The 19,942-nt window shown below is 35.4% G+C and overlaps 1 protein-coding gene across 3 annotated transcripts in view; it reads right to left on the bottom strand.

Moving 5' to 3' along the window:
• ESYT2 (extended synaptotagmin 2) overlaps positions 1–19,942 on the bottom strand; it is an 82,152-nt gene that overhangs the window by 28,291 nt on the left and 33,919 nt on the right. For all 3 annotated transcript variants that reach the window (XM_061996175.1, XM_061996172.1, XM_061996174.1), the window contains exons 5-7: positions 15,286–15,358; positions 14,386–14,475; positions 3,156–3,211 (exon numbers count right to left, since the gene is read on the bottom strand). In XM_061996175.1, coding sequence (XP_061852159.1) covers positions 3,156–3,211; positions 14,386–14,475; positions 15,286–15,358 — 219 coding nt within the window. The remainder of the gene's footprint in view (positions 1–3,155; positions 3,212–14,385; positions 14,476–15,285; positions 15,359–19,942) is intronic.

Consider the following 19,942-nt stretch of genomic DNA (forward strand, 5'->3'; position numbering starts at 1 on the left):
CACAGTAAACAAAGTTATCATACAAACATCTCAACCAGTCTTAACATTCAAAAGAAAAAGAAAAAAAAAGCTAAGGTGCTGATAACTACACACACACACACACACACACACACATAACAACCATGCTTTTCAAAATACAGGTCTGATGACAAATCTCCAGCAGAGAAATCAGATACTTTTGTTTTCTTCCTCCTTTTGTCAATGTCCTTACCTGGCAAGAAGAGAAAGCTCTGCTTTTATGTTTAATAAAGCACATGCCTTAAGAATAGACGATTAATTGTGAAAACTAACTGACCTAGGTCAGCAAAAGCAAATGAGCAGGGAAAGAGAGGCAATGATACCAGAGCTCCCTTGAAAGAAGTCTTATTGGGCTTTTCTCTAGTGTTTAGTTATGATCTCATGGACTATGAAACAAACTGTAGGCATAAATAAACCTATCTTAGACTAGGTAAAAGTTCAGAGATTTGAACTTTTCAGACATTTGATCAATTAACAATGATCAATGGAGCTGCATCAGATTTCCTTAAATAAGAGAAAGTAACAGCCCAGAGCACAACACTGCCCAGTAAACTGAGAGAATTCACAATCATTTATGCTGGGACAAAACCTCAACTCTATGACTCCAGAGGTCAGTCTCAAAATTTTCCTCCAACATGAGTGTTTGAACGTTACTGAAATATCTGGAAATTAATATGAAAAGTGAACTAGCAGTAATCAAATTTCACAGACTTTTACACAGAAAAACTGGACTCATATGAGGTGGCAGGTATTCCATCTTTAAAAACAAGGAGCTGAAAAAGAATATTGAAAATTGTCTAAGTAATGAATTAAATGAATTCTAAAACAACATCACACCTTCAAGATGTTTAAAATTCATCTAACAAAATATTAGTCAACTGGAATGTTCCCAGATGGAAAGTATTGTTCATTAATACAAGGCAAAAATCTTTTTCATTATTTTATTACTTAAACTAAGAGATCTTATCTATGTAAAACAGACAAATCACTGATCAAAGAACTGAGAAATATGTATCATTTCAAACTCTTATGCTGATGCATCATCGATATGCAGCTTCTTAAGATCATAAAACTAAGTAATTGATTCTAAGTACAGTTATTTTTGCAGTTCACAATAATACTTGTGAAATGCTTCATAGTTTATTACAGTAAGTGTCTTCAAAAGCTCAATTTCATTGCAGAAAAATAATCGGCAGTTACCTACTCTTTCGTATTGTTCAGTTCAGCTCTACTTAATTTTTAGTAACAGAATAAGTAGCTATGTATTTTTCCTACATCATCTTTATTCATACTGCAGAGACAACACATCTCTAACTGCATAGAGTATTTTTACTACATCACAAGCAACCATAACATAATTCAACTTCCTATCATCCATATGCCCACCTGATGGCACTTGAGTATTCTCATGGCTCGTCCTGAAAAGAGATTTTAATCCTACCCCTCTGTAAGCTATACTAATGATGGAATATCAATTACTTTTGTGTACTTTTCTTTGTGGAGTCATATATGAAGAGAATGGAAGTTATAAATAGCTGACAAGGAAGTTTCCAGCAGCAAATGCAGAAGACATCTGCAGAGTACCAATAAGTAGTGTAGTGTGCAGCCAACAGCTGTAGAACGAGAAAGGTACTTTTGGTGGTAGCAAGCTCTTGTTCATCTACACAAAAATACATTATCTATACAGATAAGAAAACCAAATACAGAACTGAAGAAATCTCTTGGCAAGGCAGAATATGAGTCATCTCAGTTACAGTTACTATAGAAACTATACCACATCTAGATGGCACCATTTTATGCATGTGTGGCCAAGCTTGGTTGCTCTGGAAACCAAGACTTGAGATACTTTGTGAGACTTTATTTACATCTGAGGTTTTCTGTTTGCAGTCAGGTCAATATGTAGCATGATATGAATCTCAGAAGCCTAGTAAGTTTGAGTACTAAATGCCAATTTATTAGTTATGTCAAAAGAGCAAATTCTTACTCAGAAGCTGTATTTTGGAAGCCATTCTCTTGCTTATTAAGAAAAGCTGTTTCCTTGGAGGCAGTCTTAAGCATGCTTGAAACATAAGCAATACTTGCAGCTATTAACCTACTTAATGCAAGTTCTAATTTCAAACTGTTCTACAGGGATTCCATGCCATGACTTCACATGTCTAAGCAAAGCAAAAACTGTGTCAGTCATGCAACTGAGCATTGAACGATAAATTTAATACCTAAATTCAAACTCTTGTTTTCAAGTAATAAGAAATAACTCTGGAGGCAGACAGCCTTTGACAGTATGGGATCCAATAAAACGACTAGTCATAACATCCAAGTTTGTATCAGATCCCCCATTATCCCCTTAGTCATTCTCTGAATATTAAAAAAGCCCCTGGGTAATCATTACAGTTGGATAGCTATTAATATATTCATGAATTTAACCTTATCAGGTTTGAAATGATTCAAAGCTGCTCAGTTTTCACCTCTACTTCTGCTTTTTCCTTTGAGATATTATCGTGTACTGTTTTGAAAAGCTCTAAGACAATCGTTTTTTTAACTGCATATGGTCAATATTTTTGCTACTCCATTTGATCTTTACATAAGAAATTGAAAGCTTTAAAAGTAAGTACTTGAAGAGATTAGAAGGTTTATTTGATTATTGTCTTATTTCTAACTACCTTTACACAAGCAACTAGAGATGAATTGGCACACAGAGTCATGAGCCAAGATGTTGTGAACCCGGTGGTGTGAAAAACAGAATCATAGAATGGAAGGGGTTGGAAGGGACCTTTAGAGATCATCTAGTCCAACCCCCCTGCAGGAGCAGGCTCTTTGTTTTCCTAATGTCCTAGGAGAAGGCCAATAGGAAATTTACAAGATTCTGGAAGTCAGAAAAGGCTGAGGATATGAAAAAAAGTAGATTAAAAATCATCTTTTCCAAATATTTTTAACAAGACCTCCCAGATATACTTTTCAGGTACTTTCACTGTAGTGAAATCACTACTTTCTGCATATCGACCAATTTGATATAATTGTAAATTAAGTGATAACTCCTCAGTGACATTTAACCTAAAATCATTTAGCCAATGGTCTTCATATTTTCCTGGGGTTTATTTGGGTGGAGGAATAGAAAACAGTGCTTTACATATACTCACTTCAGTCCTGGAACATCCAGAAGATTGGTCAGGCCAGTCCAGTTAATTTCCAAAAGCTGTAAATTACAGAGAAAACAGGAAGATAAAAAAAGAAAAGCAATTTAGCATTCACAATACTGAAGAAATCAACCTGATCACTGTAGATTCTGATCAGTGGATGGTTGATAACGAGTTTTCAGGATCTTCTTAAACAGAAAACAAAAATCTCTTCCATTCTAAATAATTTTTCGCAATGGTTTTTAAAACAGGCGTTACAAAACTCATCATCCCCTTGTCCACCCTTCCACACATACACATAAATGCTCACATGCACACCCCATTATACACATGTACGTAGTATCTATGACATGCAATCAATATCAACTAATGAGATGTGCCCTATTGTTTTGAGATATATTTTCATATTCACCATAAACCTTTTATAGATGAACAGTCACCAATGTGAATTTGCAAAACAGAACAAGCTAGTGAAGAATCTCATTTGAGAACAGGAATATAAGGAATCTAGAAGACAGAACCAAAGGAAAGAACGAAAGATGACCTTCAGAGGTCCCTCCCAACCCTTACCATTCTGTGACTCTGTGATTGGGATTAAGAAGATGGACGGAGGATGTGACAACAGCTTGCAAAATACTTCACATTTGACCGCAAGTCAAAAGCGTTCTACTGCTGATGCAGTAAAGATGAAAGGAATCAAGAGGATTAGGTATTGAAGTGAGAAAGGTCCTCAAAAATAATTAACATAGCTAACTCATCGCTAAATCATATGTACTTCCTTCACTGAAAATCTTTACAGAATATTAGACATACAGATGCTATAATAACTGATTTCTAATGTCCCTTTCAATCCTATAATCTAATTCTTGATAACAAAACTAACAGAACCAAGTTTCCTTGCCTCTCTTCTCACCAAAATCTTTCTATTCACTACATAGAAGTTAACTGAATATAAGCAAGAAACAAATCCAAACCCATCCAACCACCACCATGCTTCCAAAACAAACTAACTGTATGAAAAAGTTTAAAAGATTTTGAGATTCCTCAATGAAAATTCTTAACAAAACTGATTGTGAAGGGGAAGTTAAATGCTGAAACAAAAGAAATCTCTACATGAATGTACGTTGAATCTTTCCATGGATAAATAATAATAATCGGCCTACATTTATTTTCTAGTAAAAAGCCTAGCTGCAAGATTTTTCCTAGCCTCCTCCTTTAACTGGATTATACTCTTCTGTCTCTATGTAGGCAAGAGAGAAACAGAAACTCCTCTAATATAGCAATTAACGCCAATTAAAGACTGAAAGGTTTCTCTCTACCTCCATCAACCAAAAGGAGTCCAACAGAAACCTGCTATATTTCAACATTTAGAAACCAACACACTCAGAGCAAAACAGTAACAAATTGACAAAGATCACTACAGTTTATCTGTTAGCTTCTTCTATTATGAAATTATGATAATAAAAAAAATTCAATATTTTTCTCATTCTGCTCTGACCCCTAAAAAAAATCCCACACTATCCCAAAGTATCCACAATAAAGCAGCACAAGTACAGGGAACTGAAATGTAAAGCTCTAGACACTTTGCTGAACTATGAGTAACGTGTTTCTTTATAAACTTAATTCTGTGGTTTTAGAAATAACAGGAGCTTTCTAATTAGATACTGCAGAACTGATATTACTGTGAAAATAGGTCAATTTTTGTGAGATCTCTAAAACGGCATTTAGCAAGTTTCTGATGAAAATGGTTTTTTTCCTTTTGATTTACGTTTCAGTATACTATCCCAAACACACATTGAAAATAATGCATCACAAGGGGAGAAAAAAGTAATGGAGTTTTGGACTTCTAACTTAATAGTAATAAATTATTTTTGTAGTTTAGAGTGTAAAGAAGCAAAGACAAATCCTTCTTGCATTAGTTGCTGATACACTTCTGTATTAGCCTTTCAACCCTTGGTGAAATGCACCACTGGATAAATTGAAAATGAAAAAAAAAATTGCAGAAGACGGCAAGATAAGCTGTAAGTAGAAAGTCAAGCAGTAAGAAGAAAGTAAAGACTCACCCACCAAACCAACCATCTTATTACAGAGGGCTATCAGCTTAGTTAATCATTATGTCCTGTTCATAAATCCATCTTGACTACTCCCAATCACTTGTCCCTTTTTCACCAGCAGGACTGAAATCACCTCTAGGACCCCTGCGCTCTTGAATCACTCCTGGAGACATGCAGTCATGATGTTTTCCAGATCTTCCCTGGAAGCGGTGTTGGTGCCCACGAAGAGCAAAAGTGGGTAATATGAGGGCCAGACAAGCTTTAACACTTGACAATACCCTATGTCTGAGACCCAGGCAAGCAGCAAACTTCCTGAAAAAACAGGTCAGGATGCCAGATGGCGGCCTCTGTCCCTTGCAGCAGTCACTCAGTACTATCACTTGCCACTTTCTTCTGCTACTTCAGTGTTGCTCAGGCACTCCCAGGCCCTTTCCTGCTATCCTGGACATGCATGTGTTCCACAGCTGCAAATCTGTAGGTAGGGTAGGAGTCCTCTTTGTGTCAAAAAATTGCCAGCTTTCCCCATCATGGGAAAATCCTATTCAGTAGTGTCTCCAGCTCAGAGGTCCCACTTCAGATGTATCCTCCCTACAGAGAATCACATTTAGATGCATATGCGAGGGTAACTAAATCCAGCCTGAGAGATTTATATGTTCACACCTATTTGTCATAACTGAAACCATACAGCCAGAATCTTAAGTGAAACGTACTATCAACTAGTAGTTGTATAGAGACTGTACAGAGCCTAGTACAGAGACTGATAATTTTCATCATTTCTCAGTTGACAGCATGAAGATATATCATTGGCTCTAGTACCATTTTGTATTCCATGTCTTTTTAAAGATCTCTCATTTAAAACTAGTTTTGCCCACTTTTCTTTAGAGTACCAGTAGGACTATTTTTAGTGAGAAAAGGCTCGCCTACCTTATACAAGAAAAGTATGTACTTGGAACACATAATATGGAGAAACCAATGGGCTGTGGAATTCACACCATCACTTACCATGCTGTTATTTAATGATGTATTCATGTTTTAGTAAACATATTGAAAGTTCAACTAGTACATGTGAAAGTTTCCTATACTTCTGAAAACATTGATTTTCAGAAAATGCTTTTGAGAGACTTAAGTTTTCAGGCTCGTTTTCAAACAAAAAAAAAAAAGGTTAAACCAAATCATCCAGTTCACTTGAGAGACAATGGCTGCAAAAAAAATTCTGCCTTTCTTCCTACAAGTTTATCTTCTGTTAGCATACAATGTTTCTGTCAATTCCAGATTGGGTTATCAACCAAGCACACGCAGCTGTGCACAAAAAATGAACACGCATTAGGAAATCACTTTTGCAATTAACATTTCCAGGATGGAAATGCACAGATTGGAAGAGAACTAGATGGGAAGAGACACTTTTAAGGTAGGTGGGAAGCTCAGTTTGCTAAGGCACATCTATTTATGGAATATTAGCATGGCAGTTATGCCTTCCAGAACTGGAAGAAATTTTACCTAGAACTCATACAGTACAGTAAACAGTCTTTTTCTTCTCTCTTTTTTTTTAAGGTATTATGACTTTTTTCCTACATGAGTATCAATTTAGAGTCATCCATTTTCTTTTTTTCCATTTCCAAATGCAAAGAAAAGAACGTTAGAAATAACTTGTCATAAACCAGGTTATTTTACACTGGTGTGTAAGCTTCACTTGTACGGTTCTACAATAACAAACTATGAATATTTATGACAAACACAGAACACTTATTTTTAAGAGAACTGAAGGTAATTTCAGTGTATTTTCTGAAAATTAATGGTGCAAAGTTGTAGTACATGTTCTCAAATCTAATGGCTCATTTTAATTCTGAAAAAAGTTGAGCAATAAATAGTTTAACCTGGACAAAAAGTCCAGTTTAGCAGGAGTAACTTCAGTTATGTACTACTCCTTCAGTCCTGCAAACTTACAAATGGTTAAGTGATATAACATACAAGTAGCTTGGTAGTAGCTGGTAACACTAACAATAATTTGTGTTTTCAGGATGATTCTCATGTCCTAATCACCAATTTTGACACTACATTGGTGCACACTTCAAAAATCTATGTATGCTACCAAGGCTCTGGAAGAAGTAATTTTACACTGTGTTAAGACAGAGAACACAGTTTATTACACGATTTATTGCATTTTTCATTATTCACAGGCAAATTAGAAGGCAAATACACACCATACATACCATGAATAAGTGATCCTCATCTAAGACGTTCATATTTGCATCCCACATTTAACTTTTGCATACTGATGTTTTCAGAATAAAATTGAAAATTAGAAAATATTTGCATCTCCTTTTAATTTTTTTCCATCTTTGTTTAGTATACAGCACAGAGCAGTTAACTGTGCAAAGTCCTAAGCGCTCTCCTAAACAGACTTAACTGAATTAAATGAATTGAGCAACATAATATATGTTGAAATTCAGCATTGAGAAACATCTCCTACAGTAGCCTGAAGCATATATCATAGTGGTTTCTGTATTAACTGCCACAACCCAAATCAAACCAAAGAACAACCTATGAGATGCCAGTGAAACATTTTAAAATTATGTGACCAAAAGGCATTTCAAAAGGTTGCAACACAGCATATAAGATAGATACAGTGCCTACGGTATAACCTCACTATCATTACTTTGATACATGTCTTCTCAAAAACAAGGTTACCAATTAACTCTGTCATCAGTCCTTAGACCATGAAACATGTAAAAAAAAAATCACACAAAGAAACTGAAAAAACAGTACTAAGAGTGGCTATTTACAGAAAAAGTGCATTTAATACATAGAATATCAGAAACTTCTATTTATCTACTTATTGTAGAGGAATAAATGCAAAGCAAGATCAATTTCAGAAATGCTTAAGACAAATCTATTTCCATTAAAAAGTTGGAGCTAAGAAATTAAAAGACATTATTAAGGCTAAACACTTTACAGGTCTATTAGAAAAGCTTTGCAAATAAATCTTAAGCCATGAAATAATTTGGAAGGAATACAAGCCTTCAAACTCTTGTAACTCAAGCTTTCACTGTTTGGGCTTTGAAGGCAAGTTCTCCTCACAGGCAAGATTCTACCAAAAGAACTCAACGGTAATGATGCCCACTCATATCACTTGAGTAACATACACTCTAATCTTAGCCTACAGATATTAGCGACAACAGCTTTTTTTCTTTTCGTGTTTTATTTTGGGTTTGGTGTCATCTCCCTCATCCCCCTACCCTGACATCACTTTCAAGTCTGCATTTTCAGCTTCTAAACTTCATGAGAATTTAGCATCAGATACACCTTCTGTAAGCAAAGAAAGTAAGAGTTTTCCATAAAGCAACACCAAGTTCAGGCAAAAAAAGCTTAAAACTGCAGTGGTATGGAAATAGTACAGACAGCAGCCAAACTCCCAGCAGAGAGAGAAAAAAGTAGTCAAATCTACTTGATATGCAAGAGACAGTCCCTCCAGCCATGCTCCAGCCAAGTAACAAAAATTTTCTAACTACATTTTGGGCATTACCGTGCCATGACTTGCTGAAGAAGATGACAACCACCTAACTTGTGATTCTGGCAGTAAATTTAAGCAATGTCACCACCCTAAGAAAACAAAAAAGCCTTATGGAGAAAAGCAGAGCAAGTAAGAGACTGACAGCTAATGAATCAATTTACAAAGCTCTGAATATTAAAAAAAAAAAAAAAAAACACATTCCTAAAAAAAAAAAAGGTTTGGTCCATAAATCTCCAAAGTAGCTTAACAATATCATTTCCTTCTCTGTCACAACTATGAGCAATGCATAATTCTCTTCGTTTAGTTAAATTCTGGGAATGCCAGCTGGTTCTCTGCAGTAGAATTAACAGGGCACTAGAAAGATTGTGTTTAGGACTGTCACCAAGTGAAACTCTGACAGGACTCAGAAATGATGTGGTGTCTGTCCACAACACATTGCATCTGAGAGAGGTGATATGCCTTGCAGAGGCTCTTACCAGCAATCTCACTGGCCTAGAGTGGGATTTCAGACATCAGTTACACTTTCCAATGAAATACTGTTTATGTCATGTTACTCAAAGCTCCTTCAATTTTTCCTCTGCTAGAGCAGTGAAAACAAATTACGTTTCCTCACTGAAAACCAAGAAATTTGTATCTCATCAAGACTATGTACTGAGAATTAATGCAACACATACATTATTTTTCTCTTTGTAAAGACATCTGAGGTATTAAAAACACTAAACATGCAAAATTGCTCATCAGTTTTTAGCCTACCTTTTCTTACAGACTGCAGGGTATACATTCTTTTGAAACTCTTTTAATATATCAGAAGGCCCTTACTGAAGTTCACAGTAGCACAAAAGGAAGCCTCTAAACAGTGCCAACCCTGTGACTTCATTTGGCTGCCATACACACTCTTTAAGAGGTGCCACAAAACGTTTTAAAATGTTGATGAACAACTTCCTGCTAATCAAGTTACAGAAGAATAACATTTCTGCAGGATAAATTTAAGCTCTGAGACAGGGCACAATGATACAATTCCATGGGATAAGTTGTGCTCCTCATAAATTTAATAAAAGGAGGGGAATAACATGCCCTCTTCTGTGACTTGGTCACTTCTGTAAGTCAACCAAAAATCAAAATAATTAACTATCTGATATGTTGTCCTAAAAGATCGCTACACTTAGAAAAGTAGAATATATTGTAAATACACATAATATTAAAATAATGAGAAGTAATGTGAAAAATCTTACCACAAATTTACAGTACTAACTTCTCTCTAGCATTGAAGCTCAGAGATTTAAGACTACTTCAAAACATGAGAATGCACATATTTCTAGCTCAAAATCTCTTATGTAGTTGGACATATTTTATTATTGTGAAGAAGGTACTAAAACCGTAACAACAAAACACAGTATTTTAAAAGTTTCATATAAAGCAGGAACTTTTGCAGCACCAAAAACTTGATGCATTACTCAGAAATATGAGACTGGTAAACTCATTAAACAAGTATGTTCAGAACTATTAATTTAGGCAGCATTGCCTTATATAGTCATTAAAGTCAGCAAACAGATGATACAGAGCAAGTGGAATTGTTGCCAGTTACTTTAGACTGGAAAATATGAGACCAAAATCTAATGCTAGCTGCCAACTAATTTCTCTTCCCTAAGAAAAATATTAAGGAAAAGCTTTCTCTGGCTGCAGCCACTTGCTCTCTAGTAAGAGGGCAGAATTTGGTTATTGCTATAATAGGCATTATTTTATTTTTTTTTTTTTTTCAGAAGTTATAGAAATAAACAGCAAGAAGACACACTGCAGCAAGGAAAGAAATCTGCCCAGAAGAACACTAAACATTCACGTATAACTATCAGAACCACGAACTTGATTCAAAGATACATTTTTTGTACAATCCTGCCTTCGTGTTTGCTTGGACCTTGACCACTACCTTAGTTTTTACATTAAAGGAAGGTGAAAAAACACTTTTTCTTTTCTAACCTTTTTGGTAACAGAATGGTTTTGGGTGGGGACTGACATTTTAGTTTTTATAATCCAATCTACTTGCTGTTGTTTCTACTTGCCACAAAGTCAATCAGACCACCAATAAAGTGCCATGAAATTAAGAGTAAAGACAAAATAACTCCAGGGAAGGTTCTTCCCAAAGTTCATAATGTTACTGACCACAGATTTTATTTTATATATTCTCAGTTCACCATCTCAGGTGCAAGTTGTCTGAGTTAAGCACCTCCTAAATTCATGGGCACAGGTACTGGAGCTGACTGGAGAGGTATCTCAGTACCACAAACAAAATGTTCACACAAATGCTACCAGAGCATGATGCTGGAAAACAAAGGAAGTGACAGGAACTACTTATAAGCACACCTGGTGCTGATCTCTCTCTTCCTATCCCCTGAAAGCTTTTCTACCTTTACACTGGAAAGCAAGAAAGAAGCTGTCGAAGGTATCCCTGAAAAGAAGTGTAGACATACTGCATCAGGTCATGGCTCCATCAGTGAGTATGTCAAAACTGCTTTTGCAGAAAGGACTGTACACTGGTTTCTTTCTCAGTGAATACAAAACAGAACTGAGAAAGACAACACAATTATATGAAGAAAGGTCATGCCTGTAGAAAAAATTGCGTAGCCTATGTCCACACAGCTAAATTATTCTCTCTGCTACGCTAAAATACCGTTTCCATTTAAATTGTTTATTGGATAGTCCTGGTAATGAGCTGGGCACTATATTGAGACTGGAAATTGCTTCAAAGACTACTAAATAGCAAAATAATATCAGAGAGTATGCTAACAATCCCACAGTGCAGACTACCATGAGGCAGTGTTCAATCTTTGTCACGGCCCTGCTTAGTTTGTTAGTATAAACGTAAGCATAAACAGATGCCATACTCTCATACTGCTCAGCCAGGGGGTAAAACTGAGACAAAACTTAAGCAGACATCTCCTCATGTTTAGGCTCATTTCAAAGAAAGGCGTGGAAATCCAAATTTGTTTGATGAATCTCAGAATCTAAAGGGCTGGAAGGGACTTCAGAATCGGTTTAGTTGGAATAGACCTTTAAGATTATTGAGTCCAACCACTAACCTCACACTGCCAAGTTCATCACTCAAACATGTCCCTCAGTACTTCAGCTACAAGGTTTTAAACTATCTCCAGGGATGGTGACTCCACCACCTCCCTCGGCAGCCTGTCCCAGTGTTCCAGTGTTCTTGGATGTGTTCGAACTGAACAATAAGAGATGGAAACAATTTTTTTAAAAAAGTCTGTGTAGCATAAGAATTTCCACAACGTTCACATTTTCTATTGAACTCCCTTACTAACACTTACCAGTATCAGTAGTATCAAAGCAGTATCAAAGCTTGAATTGCTGAAACTGCCTTATATACACATATACAACATCAAAGAATTTTCTGCCAGCAAGTGTGCAATGTGATTATGTTCTCCTTTATATTTTCCTAAAATTGGATTGTTGTATGGACTTGGCAGTATCTGTGAACATTTTTAGATGCAATGCATCTGTAAATGAAAAGTTTCTGGAAAGGAGTAAAACCTAGACTAGAATTACTGCAATATTTTATAAGATTGAATTCTATTAAAATTGTAGATTGTTTGTCACTCATCTTCAGACACTGAAAATTAGATTTGAGATTTCTACTCTGTCGTTCTACCAATGCTGCACCAAGTTACCAACAGACATATTGATACTTGTCAGCCAATCTTCCCTGCAAAGTTCAAACTACAGCTTCTGAAGTGAAACAATCACTCCAAAGCACAACAATTTGCAATCTATAATGCCTAACTATAGTACAAGCTTCAATGGCATACATCTATTATTTTAATGCAGAGAAAAGTGTTGAACTTCAGTTGTATGACAACACCACTCATGTTACCAGCTTCCAAAAATGTATCAGTTTCAAACTTCACACCTATAGCATTTAAAAAGATCATATTTAAGTTCAGCATGAAAAGGCAAGACAGTCATATAAAACACAGCTTCAAGAAAATTAAGTATCAGGTAATTTGCGATAGGCTAGAATTCAGGACAGTTTGTGACCTTAGAAAACCTTCCTTAACTCATTTTCCTCTAATTACTCAGATTCAGATGCTTTCTTCCTCTTTTGTGAGCTAAGAATTTCTTAATTCTCTTTAATTTCCTTAACCCAAGAGAATTTAAGTGTCTCCAGGATGGTCAAAACGTTATTGAATCTCACAAGAATGCTCATCATTTTGGTGCCAGACTCCATGACAAAAAATAATAGTGGTGGAGGCAAAAAAAGTCCACTGACACTTTGTTTTTTGGGTAGTAAAGAACAGAGAATCCTAGGAAAGACTTCTGAAATATATCACAGTTACTTATAAAAAAAATTTAGTTACTTATTAAAAAAAAAGAGGATAAACACAACAGAATCCTAGACAAATGCTACTTCAGTTTGTAGATAATTTAAAATTAAAATCTTTTTTAATTGCTAAGAAATACTTTAACTCTTAAGTCATGATAACCCTTCTAGGTAATGGCAGTTAGAATGCCCAGGATCTCACCTTCTACAAGAGTCACTAAGGTGGATATGACCTCAAGAGCCCATCTGTGAGAATGGTTCCCAAAGAGCTATACTTTTATCAATCCTAATGTATTCAGGTCCAATCTGTTCTTGAGAAACATCCATGACAGAGATTCACAGTGTCTCCCAGCTGCCTACTGCAGTGCCTCATTATCACTCAGGCCTTCCCTCATCCCCCTTGTCCAGCCTGAATCTTTCCTGCTGCAGTTATATTATCTTATCTGCCACTAAAATGCAGAACAGATTGTTTCTTTTCTGTTAGAGCCTTTCACATTTTTGAAGAACATGTTATCCGCTAAACTAAACAATTCCCATTCTTTTGGTCTGTCCTTGAGAGTCAAGTTTATCCTCATCTCCCTACTTTGGACACTCTCCAGCTAGTCAGTATCTTTGTTGAAGTGCTGTACTAAAACTGAAAGCATCCATGGTTTAGCCTCTTGTTTACACATGTCAGTCTATCTGTATCATTTTCATATCAGCAAAACCTTGTCTACTTACCTTTGCTTTGCTATTATTCCTGCTTAAAGGTGCATTTTGGCTTAGCGCATATTCCAACTTAATTATGTGATACCCTCTCTCCCTCCAACTTCTGCTACTGTCACAACTGTTCTGAATTCCAATTCTATCTCACTCTGTGCTTTATCCATACTCATACTTGGCCATCAGTAAATTTAATGGAAATTGTGCACCTGCTACCTAGGATAAAAACTTAAATCATCGTAGTAGGTAATCTCAAAACACCCATTCTGATTTTAACTTGGGGTAACACCAGCATAGTTTTCAAAACAAGCTTGCATGGATTTTGGCTGTCATGAGAAACAGCAACAGAAGTTTTTTTACAAAAATAGCCTATATGGTATCTATTAATCTTCCCTCATCCAGAAGGCTTGTAAAAAAAATTTGACAACTTTGACAAATTACATTACATAATTCCAAGGTAAATACTATTCATCTTGGTTTATTCTAGTATTTATAAAATTTGTCCACTATTTTAATGTGAAAGTTCAACCAAATGACAACGATTTCCCAAATTCTTTCCTTCTGCTGCTTAATTCTTGCTCCATCATTTTCTGTCATTGGCATTCTAAAAATAGTAGAAACAGAGATTAAAGTACTTACAGGTTTTCTAAGGAAAAAAAGGGACAGTGCTCCAATTAGAGGCATGTCTCCAATTAGTGGTTCCAGGATAACCCTCATAGTGCCATGGATCTGTTAAGAGGAGGAAAAAGGAGCAACAGATTTAAATAAAATCAATTCATCGTCAATGCTCACACTTCTAATTCAATAAATTCTTGACTATGGAATTCTGTATGTTGTATATTTTGTATGTATAACTTTACATGTCATCCAAATCCAAATAATTTAACACAGGAACCTAATCATTTACCTTACAAATTCGTTACATTCATCTACATGATACTGTGTCATGTTAGCAGTAAATCTGCTAAAAACATGCAGTAGATTATTTACACAGCTCCATGTAAGCAACTATGGCATAAACCTAAGCAATGGCATCCACAGACACTAGTACAAAAATACATGGAGGCTTATAGGCATATCAAGACACACACACAAAGCATACTATTTTTCCGCATTAGAGAGAAATCTGTTATCAGAAAGTTAAGAAAACTTGAAAAACAGCATCAGAAGGCAAGACTAATAAGAATTTAATCTAAATTAGTAATTGCATCTAACACTGAAATACTAACTAAAACAAAATGTTAAGCTCCATAGCCCCTTTACAAACCCACACATTGCACTAACATTGGCTTGATGTGATATTGTCTGTCTTTTCTAGTAGAAAAATGTTACGTATTTAAAACAATTCTACATCTGAAAGGAATTTACCCTTTCAGCTAACTCATGTTATTGGAATTATTATGCAATATCAGCATTATGCAATTGAGAAAAAAAAAGTAAGCAACAAAACTACACAATTTCTTACAAACTATTTCATCAGAATATAATGATCCAGTGATGACTTGATATCAAAAATAAAAGAAAAAAAATTCATTTCACCTGTATGCTTTTCACACCAGCTCTGCAGAAGTACCTCTTGATCTCCAAATCAATTTCAGAGTTTCCAACAAAACTGAAACAGAAATGAGAGTATACATTTTATTTTTAGAGACAAAATGGCAATACACTGAGTTCTTTTTCGCATTGCCATGACAGTGTACTTTGTATCTTTGTCTATACACAAACACATGTTAAAGCATTATAACATTTTAAAAAGTCAAGATTGTTAAAAAAAATACATTCTCTTGTAAACATCACCACTCTCATCAAAATCATTCAAACTGATACACAGGTGTGTTTTCATCTCCAGAAGCATACAGAAAATGCAAAAATAGTCTTACTTTTGGGAAACAACAGAAAAGGTCTACATAGGTCTCATAGCTAGTGCATGTATCCAAATCTCTTCTATTATATTCATGATAAGCACTAGACAGAGATGGCTATTTTGCTAAAAATCTTTGTTGTCTGAAATATTCAGAGACTTGCAAACGCAGTCATATTTAGAAATTCAATAAGCTGGGCATGCTGAGCTCAATGATCCACTAAGCAAGGCTTAAGCCAAAAACATACGAGCCCTTTCTGAAGGGAGAGAGGAAACAGGAAGCAAATTAAAAAACAATATATTAAAAATGATGCAATTTTTTCCCTGAACAGTTCTTGCATGCCATTTTTGGGGATACAAGGTCAAGAGCTTGAAACTTTGCAGATGCTGTGCTATATCTCAGAGATCACTTTGTAGAAGATGGTAAAAAAAAGCTGCAGCCATTTTACACACACTAGGAGCCTAAAAGATGATGTTCACACAATTCAGACTCAGATTTTAGCAGCTGCTTTTCCCAAAGCTCCATGCAGGTCAAGTATGTATCAGAAGAGTTGAGCAGATCTTTTCCAAGAATTGCTGCTGCAGTAAGCTACACAGGGTCTGAAAACAAACTAATTCTGAGACTCTCTTAACAAGGAATTTAGTAAGGCAATTGGTCAATTAGTCTACAGATTGAGAGGTAAAACTGAAAAGCAGTAGAGTGAATACCAAGCTACAGCTAGGGAGCGACTAGATGGACGAGAAGATATGGGCTATAAGAAAAGTAAAATGAAATATGAAGAAACTTCTGAACAGACTGCCCAGTTAAAGAAAATGGAAGAAGGAACTTAGTGGCGAGGAGATAAGAGAGTTTAAGCAAAGCCTGACACTGCTTGGAGGTGAGTAGGAGGGGAATTTATTTTCTCTACAGTGTATCCTGTTCTACATTCTGCAATATAACCTAGGCTTCCTCAAAGGGGCTTCCTCAGACCTAGGTTGTACAGAGAAAAACTATTTAGTCATGTTTAGGAGTCTGATGGGATCTTATTACAGAAATATTTGGGAAATTATGAATAAAAATGGAGTTGCCTTCTTCATGGGGCCATTTTAGGATTAAGTCTAGATAAAATAAATCACTTTCATAGTAAGAGCAGGACAGTAAGACTTCTGCCCCTCCATCCTGACAACTGATGGCCACATGACACTTTCAAAACAAAACTAAGGTACTAGGTTGCTGGATTCAGGATATCCAGTATTCAAATCATCTGTAGCCTCCAGTGCTCTGTGTGGGATGGTGCCCTCTATGGAATTTCAAGCAAATTAAAATCTTATCAATCACTTGAACAGAAATAAACAATAGTACTAAGGCATTCTTTTAAACATCCAACATTGAAATTTACTTTGAACTACTCAAAAGATAACACTATGCATAAACAATTTAGTACAATGACCAGTTTTGGGAACTAGAACACAACAACATGATAGGGGTCTATGTGAAAGGAAGGTGACCCTTTCTTTCCCTGGAAAGAATGTGGTGTGACTGTATGGTTTAAAAATAGGTATATTTTTTTAATACACAATTTGAAACGATGCAATTTCTATTTTTACCTATCTAACTATATATAGAGATAGTGGAGATATATATAAAAATACACACATACATATATATATATACGCACAATTGCATAACAACATGAGACAGAGAAGCAAGGTCAATTAAAACCTGCAACTGAAACCTCAATCTTGGCACTTCATAGCCTCAGAACTATTTGTGTTATGAAGACTGGGAAGTAATAGGCTTGTGTGAAATCCATAACATGACAGCAAAATGAAGTTAAAAATAGTAGCAAACTGCCGATAAGGGTAATCAGTCAACAACTTTTAACCTTATAATAAAGTTAAACATGTTTTTATTCCCCAGCATATTTGGCTGGGTCCATTAGCATTTGATGCCATACAGAATTCCACTGTAACGTTACATACAACTTGAAGATTCATTTAATAATAAGCAAATTCTATATATTTACATCATAATATCCCAGAAATATTTCTGACCTCTGTAATGTACAGATCACTGAGACAGATAACAGTTAAGGAGGATAGCCTTGTAAGAACATAACAGCAGTTGTATGGAATCAGATCAGAAGCACCATATATTGTGTGTGGGCATTGTAGCTCACAGAAAATACCCAGATGAAAACCAAAGAAAGATTAGAACAAACCTATCTTCCAGATTGCAATGTTCTGTGATTTTACACTTTAGACTACCTTCTTTATCTTTTAGAAGGCCTTTTGACCCTATTGTATGTAGATCTTCTGCAAGTACAATGGTAGCAAATTTCTACATTCAAGTATGTCACATGAGAAAAAAAATGCATGTGTTTAAATCCATAGCCTAGAATTTTTAGTGCCTATTTTTTGTTTCATGAAAAGGTGAAAAAACTTAGTTATATGCTATTAAGAAGTATTTCCTCAAACACTCAATCTTTTCTGCCTTTCATCACTACAGTTCACATTTAATTCAACAGAATTGTGTTTTCTGTTGATCCATAACCTTAAAGCATTTCTCAAAGCATTTATTGTATTCATGTACTTTAGCAAATGTAAGATTTCTATTTATTTATTTATTTAGACTTTATCTTCGTTTGCTCTAGTAGTTAAAATTTTTCGCTTCATGCATCTTTGTCACTAGAAGCTAGACTTTTAAATTGTAACATAAGTTTTGGCAATTATTAACAAAAAGCACAGATTAAGAGAAAAAATGAAGTTTTCCCTTTGCAAATGTGGTCCTGAAATTGAATCCTTAGACTGTTCTGCAGATTAGATAGTCAACCTGATAACGATAGAAGTTCTTATCTGGATTCTGAGGGATGCATAAGACAAAAGGTTTCAAAAAAGGTTGTGAATAATACCCTGAAGCAATAATCTCAATGCACTTCATATCTTTGAAGAAACAGTGAAAACAACCACCACATGTTCCTTTTGCAATTAATCTCAAGAGTAAAAACAAAACAAAAAAAACCCTCAAGGAAGATGCAAAAAAAATTAAAGAAGTGTTTTGGAGACACATTTAAAATACTTATACATACTATAGGGACAAATGCATATATGCAGTAACAAACACCGGATAGTAGAAAGGCCTAGAGGAAGCCACAATGGTGAAAGAGCAGGATAAAAGGAGATTATTAAAAGAATGAATGTACTTTAAAAAAAAATAAAATGTGAATAAAATGAAATCTTTCCTTCCCTCCTCCCTGCTCCAGCCCCCCCAGGGCTTGTCTTTGTACAGTTTTTCATACAAATGTTTAGAAAGGTTGCTCTCCTTCCAAGTTTTATTTAGGGAATGAAAGGTTTATAAAAAGCTCCTAAATTTAGACTTAAAAATAAACTACAACTAGAACAATCTAATTTAACTGGAAATTAAAATCTACAGAGATAAATACTCCGAAGAACAGACCTTTCTCCAGCACTAAGACTGTCCTTTATAATCTTGCAGAACTGAACTGAAGTTGATTCCCCAAGAAATAGTTTAGGGCTGGTATTTGCTGCACATAGCTCTGTATCTAAACACGCCAAGAACATTTATTACATTCTTCCTTCTTGTTACTACTGAAACAATCCCAGTGATGGGCCCTTAGAGAACACACATACACACACAAACACACAAATCAGTAATAATTGATACTTGAGTGCAATCTGTCTTAAACTTGCATAAGTAAAAGCCTTTGAAAAAGACCCCTTTCCCAATGAGCAGGTGTCAAGCACAAGCCTGAGATATGAAACAGGACTTCCTTTGATGATGTTTTTTTTTTCCTAAGCCTTAATTACTAGATGCTATGACACTCACTCTGTAGTTCCCTTGTTTCCATTTTCTTCTTGGAAGCTTATGCCACCAGCAATAGTGACAGGCTGTGAAGGTAAAGGGGCACCTGACTCAGGACTATTGTTATTTAAACCATTCCAAGGCATTTATTTCAACTTTTTAGACTATGTTCTACTTCAGCTATTATCACTTCTCTAAGTAGATTACAATGTAATGTAATGAGACATACAGGTAAAGATTTCCTTCATGTCTAGGTTACAGGACATTCTTCCTGACATTTCTTGTACAAACCTATTGTCCTTTTTATGTTCATCTGCTTCAATCTACTTCATAAAGATGGGTAGGAGGAAGAAAAAAAGAAACCCTGGATTTACCCTTTCCTCTTGTGGTAATAATTCAGCTTTAAAGAGAAGAAGTGGGCTTGGGATACTTTTGTTTTCAAATGTCTGAAAACCAGCTTCTCATAAACACTTTATTTGCACTGTCTCCATCATGGTCAGATAAGTTTGTTTTTTTCCTGAAGGCTTAAGTCT

This window comes from Colius striatus, chromosome 5 (assembly GCF_028858725.1).
Source record: "Colius striatus isolate bColStr4 chromosome 5, bColStr4.1.hap1, whole genome shotgun sequence".
Classification (NCBI taxonomy): Eukaryota; Metazoa; Chordata; class Aves; order Coliiformes; family Coliidae; genus Colius; species Colius striatus.